Source organism: Penaeus japonicus, unplaced genomic scaffold, assembly GCF_977035675.1.
Source record: "Penaeus japonicus unplaced genomic scaffold, GWHDUDI00000001_assembly GWHDUDI00000029, whole genome shotgun sequence".
Taxonomy (NCBI): Eukaryota; Metazoa; Arthropoda; class Malacostraca; order Decapoda; family Penaeidae; genus Penaeus; species Penaeus japonicus.
The window spans coordinates 32146996-32154495 of NW_028234431.1; the positions used below are offsets into that span (position 1 = coordinate 32146996).

General features: G+C 39.4%; 3 protein-coding genes across 3 annotated transcripts in view; 2 read left to right on the plus strand and 1 right to left on the minus strand.

Annotated features, from left to right (window-relative positions):
* LOC122255297 (zinc transporter ZIP13 homolog) overlaps positions 1 to 841 on the plus strand; it is a gene marked incomplete at its 5' end in the record, with an annotated part of 7418 nt that extends 6577 nt beyond the window's left edge. Inside the window, 1 exon segment of the mRNA XM_043019282.2 lies at positions 1 to 841. This exon segment is cut by the window's left edge and continues 4195 nt beyond it.
* Positions 842 to 1844: 1003 nt separating this feature from the next.
* Positions 1845 to 5392, minus strand: LOC122255735 (uncharacterized). Its single transcript, XM_043020010.2, has 5 exons — positions 4845 to 5392; positions 4025 to 4166; positions 3340 to 3451; positions 2865 to 3008; positions 1845 to 2366 (listed from the first exon to the last, which is right to left on the minus strand). Exons 1-5 carry the CDS (start codon positions 5367 to 5369, stop codon positions 2072 to 2074), a joined length of 1218 nt encoding a protein of 405 aa, XP_042875944.2. The 5' UTR covers positions 5370 to 5392; the 3' UTR covers positions 1845 to 2071.
* Positions 5393 to 7303: 1911 nt separating this feature from the next.
* LOC122255630 (uncharacterized) overlaps positions 7304 to 7500 on the plus strand; it is a 2950-nt gene continuing 2753 nt past the window's right edge. Inside the window, exon 1 of the mRNA XM_043019842.2 lies at positions 7304 to 7500. This exon is cut by the window's right edge and continues 378 nt beyond it. Within this exon, the coding sequence (XP_042875776.2) occupies positions 7421 to 7500 (80 nt within the window). The 5' untranslated portion in view covers positions 7304 to 7420.

The following is a 7500-nucleotide window of genomic DNA, read 5'->3' on the forward strand; positions in this document are numbered from 1 at the left end:
GTATTAGTCTGGCGGAGTTCGAAGATCAGGACGAAGATTCATTCTGTGCTGGTGAAAAGACTGAAATTTGGTTAACTTGGTTCCTCGTTTCCTACAGACACCTCTTATGTAATGTTCACTTTTTCTTTTAGTTTCTGTAAAATGTCTAGAATATAGGGTGTTTTTTTTTTCTTCAGATATATGTGAATGTTTTATTCAGCGTAAATTTTGTACAATTGCGATTATGAAACTTTTATAGATGAATAAAAGATCCCTGAATTGATGGTAATGTATCTACTCACATAGCAAACTGGAATGAATTTGTTTCTATTTGTTTGAAAGAAAAGAATGGTAAAGTTTTAATTCTACCATGATCACGCTGAACAAAAACCAACCATGATAATCTGCATACAGTCTTCGGGTCTTGTGAATTATTGAGATTGTTAATAGAGGAAATATTTTTAAGTCAAGATATAAATATACAAAAACCCCTTTTTCTGAAAAAAAAAGAGATTTAAGTGCTGATATAAGACTTTTCTTCTTAGGATAAGTGATATAAATGTTGTTATTTCTATCGACTGCCTTCCAATTTGGGCGGAGGATATAGGGTGTGGTAAATGTTCAGTGTCCAGATCAGAATCCGACTCTGGAGGTATTTTCTTACTGTAGTGGTGTAGTGAGTGAGGAGTCTATATATATATATATATATATATATATATATATATATATATATATATATAATATAATATATATATATATATATATATATATATATATTATTGTTGCATTTTTATAGCTGTGTTCTTTACTCATCATATGTAAATATGTTTCATATGAAATAAAGTATTGTACATTAAAAAAATATATATTTGTTTCTGTAGATCCTTTAACAGTCATTTCTGCCAATGTTTGGTTCCTAATATTTCATTCACATGCTCATACAAGGTTGTTAAGTTGACAATATAATAGGGTTACTTTTATTGAGGCAAAGATATACTTGAGATTTTTGTGATGATTAGCTGACTGTATTGTTGTATTTCAAATAATTATCATCACCAGTCCTCTAACTGTCAAAGAAATATTATCATCATTTCAGCCTATAAGCTAAATAATTATCAACTCTCAACCCTGTCATTCATCAAAGAATTACATGAACATGTCAGCCTTTCTGTAATAATCCCCTACCTCTCAAGTGCATCTTCCTCTCTTCAATTAAAATGGAACTCGTAGGCATTTTCCTTTTTGGGAACTTATTGTCCAAGAGAACTATATCCTTCGTGAATTCCTGAAAACGGTGTTGAATTCAACGAATACGAACTTTTATCTAAATCAGTGGTTTTCCGACGCCCCTCTCATACCTTCAACCAAATTATTAAAATTCTTTCATGAACTTAAAGGAAGTGTTTTTTTGAAGAACCATTATTTTAATCTTCTTATTGCACAAAGAATTCTGTATAATCGGCACTTATTCATACAGCGACACTCGTTAAAAGAATTCCAAGTATTCTTAGAGATTTCCAACTTTGTGCCTTTATATTCATCCTTCTAGAAACTACTGAAGATTTGGTATTCATCAATGAATATGTTAAGATCAAGAACACCAATCAATTTTCCTCTCTCTTTAATGATGATCTTGCTTTGTTAATTATGTCTTTTCCACAATTACATTACCAAAGAAATGTGTTTTGTTCTAAATTCAGTTTTTAATACTTCGTCCCCCAAAATATGAGCTGTTATTGTTAGTGATAATGGAATTTTTAAGACAGGAGAGAGATGAAAGGTGTAACAAGTGGAGAGAGGAACAAAGATTAAAACAAAATGGAAAGTAATTTTACAAATTATCCATTCCTCTTTAGGTTGTTCTGTATGTGTTTCGTTCCTAAGCTTTCAGTAAAAGGGGAATATATATGAAAATCTGCATTATACTGTTATACATGTATTGTACACGTCCATATATGAAATCATATAATAATAGAAATTCTTAGGAAAAAAGTAGAAGGATCATTTTCGACAATTCACTATCATTATAACAGTAACAAATCACATCATACAGAGCAGAAGACCGAGATAAAAATCCCTGTATCCACAACACTTATAGTTCATCCGAGACCAAAGACCCAACACTTCCGAAATCAGGAAGACCCAGCTTCGAAAATTCCTCGACATGGTTATTCACGTGAACTAAGAGATCACGCTCGCCCTCCTTCAGGAAAGCCAAGTCGAGGGACAGCTCCTTCTGGGAAAACGACCTGATCTTATCCCACTCGTCCTTCGCACACCGGGGACTTAGAGTTGAGCAATCGCCCTCAGAACGGCCATGTTCCCCCGCGAAGGAGAGGGAGGGCGTCGGAGGAGGTGCTGCGGGAGACCAGTCTTCGAGGGCCGACCTAAGAGGGAAAGAGATATTCAGTGAGGCTTCATATGACTGGAGAAACGAAGAAGAAAAAGAGATAATGAATGCTGATGAATATGGATGGTATAACACTCTACCATGTTGATCGAATGTAGGGAAAATAATAGACATATTCGGGGTGGTTTGTTATGTTTATGTTCTATCATTAATGGGAAAGTGCTGCTCGTGTTTACTTTTATAACTGAAATCAAGTAAAAACTGAGAAGTATAGTGTTTATTTTTGTAGAATGAGTAATTAATTCTTGATGTTCTGCTTGCACACATATAATGGAGAACCTGATCGTTTGCACGGCCAAACGTACAGCAATCCTACAGCACCACTTCCCACAGTTCGATAAATAAATCAATGCAGCATAGATATTCACTAAAACCAATGACAAGCCACTGCTAACCCCCTTCACCCAACAACAACAAAAAAAACTCTATACATATTAACAACACATAATTCCATTACACGTGTCAACACACTTACGTAAATATCTCAGCGAAGACGTCGGCTAAAACTCGAGATTCGGACGACCCTTTAACAGCGCCATGGCGGACGACCTCCCTGTTGACTTCGCAGACGACCCTCTCGGTGCATTCAACGGGACTCTTCGACAGTACCCAAAATGCCCTACAAGAAGGCAGAGAGAAAGAAAGGGATTTTTATTCTACTATCTTTTTCCTGTTTATGAATAGGGAGTGTTGATTCAAGACTTCAATATCATTATCTAAAAGAAATATTGAAGTACTATGTGATAAAACAGATCAATACCCAAAATACCCTCAAATAAAACAGAGAAAGAAAAATTAATTGCCCTCCTATTTTCCGCCCATAAATCCCGAATATTGATGCATGAACCTACTATCATCATGTTTAAAGAGAGTTCGTACTGTAGTATTTACAGTGAAAACAAAAACAAAAAACAGGCCAAGAGACGAACACAACGCTGCGCATCCCTCACTTCATAAACAAAAGAGCAACGGCGGCTGCGACCTCCTCCTCCAGCTGGAGACGATGGCGCTGTCTCCACGCCCTCTCGGCCTCGTCCTCCAACTCGCGTTTCCTTCTCCCTCCTACGGGAGAGGAGGAATGGTGAGTCCGGGTTACTCGAGTTTTCATTCCTCTCATAATTAATTAATAATTAAATAGATGTATAAGAAGTTTGAGACCTTACAGTAGATAAGAGGAATACTTCCCGAATAATCGATATATCAGCAACTCTAAACAATATGAAAAAAACACTTTAAAACGAACGTCGAAAGTTAGTGATATAATATATCCGTCCTTTTAAATTTCACTTCCAACAAAAGTAATATCTAAAGTTTATAATTAGCTCGCCAAATTCAACAAATTTGTTTCCTTTCCAGCCAAGCTAATCGAAATAAGTTATCTAAGCGTTCATATTTAAAACTCATTCAGTTAACAAAACTATTTTAATTCCGCGAGTATGATAAATCAGTCCTTGATTAATCAAACCTCCAAAAGATCACAAAGTCAGCAAACCTATTCCTGTGCAACAATTACAAGTAGTTCAAATATCAATTAAATCAGCACAGTTATGCAAACCGAAGTAGATTTAACGAGTAGCTTTTGTTTAAAAGTCCAAAAATCAACGAAGACAAAGCAAACTGAGGCACTGGTCTTACCCATGCCCGGGGGTATAGACACTGTGTTTGAGTTCTCTTGCCCCGCGTTGCTGTTGGCCAGGTTGATGTTGCCCAAATTGTTGTTGTTGTTGTTGTTATTGTTGTTGTTGTTGTTCAGGTTGTTATTCACGTTGTTGACAATCTGCGGAGATGAGATCGTTTTAGAAAACTTGTCAGATTGAAAAATATATGAAGAAGGGGGAAATTCATACGTAAAGGAATCATTTATTTGACACTCACAAAAGTCGCAAATCATTCCCAAGGAGAAATAGGCAACACAACGTAAAAAGTCAAAACACCCTGAACAATACTTGTCCTGTTTCTATCGAATTTCTTTTCTTTTTCCTGAAAAGCTCTGCTTCGAAAAAATGGACATTGTACATGTTATTACGTAAATAAAGTATTTTGTATTATTGCACATACTAATATATGAATAATGACAATGAGCATTATAACACGTAAATAAACCACTTTGTATTATTATACATGTTGATATATGGATAATAACAATACATGATGATACGTAAATAAAGTTCTTTGTATTATTGTACATACTAATATGCGAATAACAGCTTAGTACAAAACATTACGTAAGTAAGTAAAGCACTTTGTATTATTGCACATACTAATATACGAATAATAACAATTTACATGACAAAACGGAAGTAAAGGACTTTGTATTGTTGCACATACTAATATACGAATAATAACAATATACACGATAACGCGTAAATAAAGTACACTGTATTATCACACACACTAGCACATGAACAATACACAACGTCGAGCCTTGGCTACAAACAACCGTCCCTCACATCACCTGGCTGACGATGTTGACGACGCCCAAGAGGAAGCCAACGAAGCCGTACGTGTTGAACCCTGAGTCACCGAAGTCGCCACACTCGCCCTTGTCTCCGTCGGGAAAGAAGACCGTCGGAGGGGCCCCAGTCGTCGTGGCTGTCGTCTTCTTCTTCATCTTCTTCGTGGTCGTCATCGCTTCTCCGGACCTCCTCGAGACGTCAGGCTGGGCGAAGAGGCCGAGAGGATCCAACCAAGAGGAGGAGGAGGAGGAGGAGGAAGATAAGGAGGAGAAGGAAGGGGGCCGGGGCGGTCGAGAGGAGATCCTACGCTGAGGAGGCGGCGGCGGTCTTCTGAAGGCGCCCATCGCTGCGTGGGGCATGAGGCGTGGAGGCTGGGGTGCCATGGGGTAGGAGAAGGCACCGGGCATGAGTCCGTGGGCAGCGAAGGGCAGAGAGCGTTCGACTCGGGTATGTGAGGTCGTCCACGTTGTCACTGGGAGGTCGGGTCGTGTGATGTTGGTGATGCTCGTGGAAAGGGAAGTCATCTCGGCGGGGGAGGGGGGGAGAGGTAGATCTGAAGCAGGGGGGTTTTGACGCTTTTATATGTTATTATGTCAACGTTTTATCAATTTGTTATCTTTGGTTTCATTCTGGCACTTGTTTTTTTTATAGCTATCTGTTTGTCCCTGTCCTTTGGATCTGTCTCGATTCAGTTTTGATTCAGTTTATCAGTCTGTCATCCCTCTCCCCGTTATCTCTTTCTCTCTCTCTCTCTCTCTCTCTCTCTCTCTCTCTCTCTCTCTCTCTCTCTCTCTCTCTCTCTCTCTCCCTCTCTCTCTCTCTCTCTCTCTCTCTCTTCTCTCTCTCTCTCTCTCTCTCTCTCTCTCTCTCTCTCTCTTCTCTTCTCTCTCTCTCTCTCTCTCTTTCTCTCTCTCTCTCTCTTCTCTCTCTCTCTCTCTCTCTCTCTCTCTCTCTCTCTCCTCTCTCTCTCTCTCTCCTCTCTCCTCTCTCTCTCTCTCTCTCTCTCTCTCTCTCTCTCTCTCTCTCTCTCTCTCTCTCTCTCTCTCTCTCTCTCTCTCTCTCTCTCTCTCTCTCTTTCTTTCTCTCTCTCTCTCTCTCTCTCTCTCTTTCAGAATATAAAGATGATAATGATAACTATAATGAAACTTATAACAATAATAATGATAATGTTAATGATGATGATGATAATGATAATAATAATAACAATCATAATAATAATAGCAAAAGTACTAATAATGATAACAATAATGATAATGATATTGATAGTGATAATAAGAATGAGAATAATAATAATAACAACAATATGATAATATAATAATATATATAATAATCACCAATGATAATAGCAATAATGATGATAGTGATAATTATAATGGTGACGATAACGATAAGGATGGTTATGATATTGATAACAATACCAATGATGATAGTAATGATAATAATGATAATGATAACAATGATAATATGGATGATAATAATGATAATAAAATTGATAATGATACTACTAATGATACTGATAATAATGATGATGATAACAATAATGATAATGGTAACAACAACCAGAAAAACGAAAATCACAAACACAACAATAACAACCACAACATTAACAACTTCTTCCCAGTAATAATAATGATGATGATCAAGTCCATTCATGAAAAATAATAATCATGACGACCCTAACAAAGACGTATACACATTTCCACGTATACTATAATCATACAACACACGCATATAAATTTTATCACTATGACGTCACCTTCTATTCAGTCATTTTCATAATCACACTTACTACAGCCGACAACTATTACTACAACTGAAACCATAATCATTTTCATGTGAGTCACCTTCTTCAGTCTTCAAGAAAGTATCACCATTATCAACGTATCAACATTATCATTATCATATCTAACTTACCTCACAAATACAATCTGTTCACAACACACAACAACAACACTGGAACCCAAACAACAACTCAAACTGTTTCTTCAGAGGTTGGGTCTTCTCTCTCGTGTTTCTGAGGTATGAGGTGAGTGTGAGGTGGGGAGGGAGGGCTTGTATGAAGGCGTGAGGGGGTGTGGGGGGAGAATAACGGAGAGGAGGGGCGGGGGAGGAAGTGAGGAGGGGGGATGGGGAAGGGGAGGGAGGTAGGGAAGAGGAGGGAGGGAGGGGAAGAGGAGGGAGGAGTGAGGAGAGGAAGGGGGGGAGAAGGAGGGGAAAGAAGGAGGGTGGGGGAGGGGGAGAGAGAGCGAGAAGGAGGGGGGGGGGAATATCGGAGAGAGGGGAGGGGGAGGGGAACGAAAGAGGAGGAGTGGCGAGAGAGGGGGGAGGAGGCTAGAGAGGGAGGGAGGGAGGGGGAAATAACGGAGGGAGGGGAGAGGAGGGGGAGGCGCGCGAGGGGGGGGGGGCTCTGGAGAGACGCCTTACTGACCCCAAGAGCTCAGTCAGTGTTCGTCCAAGGCGTCTGGCGTAGGATCTGCGCAGTCGACGGTGGCTCCTGTGTCTATTTCTCGAACGCTGCTTCATATCCTGGTGTCCCTACGTCACGCCGAGTGCACCGTTCTGTCCTCGAGGATCTATGGCGAGTCTGGCCTCCCTCCTCCCGTCGGTAGACCTGTCGGCGTCTTGGGGCACCTCCCACCTCGCCTCCTTCAGGAA

Bases quoted from the DNA above. Each gene is read 5' to 3' on its own strand.
- LOC122255735 (XM_043020010.2), bottom strand. From the start codon at position 5,369: ATGACTTCCCTTTCCACGAGCATCACCAACATCACACGACCCGACCTC. The intron at 3,009-3,339 runs GTGAGGGATGCG...GCCTTCTTGTAG, and splicing joins GTTGCTCTTTTGTTTATGAA to GGCATTTTGGGTACTGTCGA. The intron at 2,367-2,864 runs GTAAGTGTGTTG...TTTCCCTCTTAG, and splicing joins GTCTTCGCTGAGATATTTAC to GTCGGCCCTCGAAGACTGGT.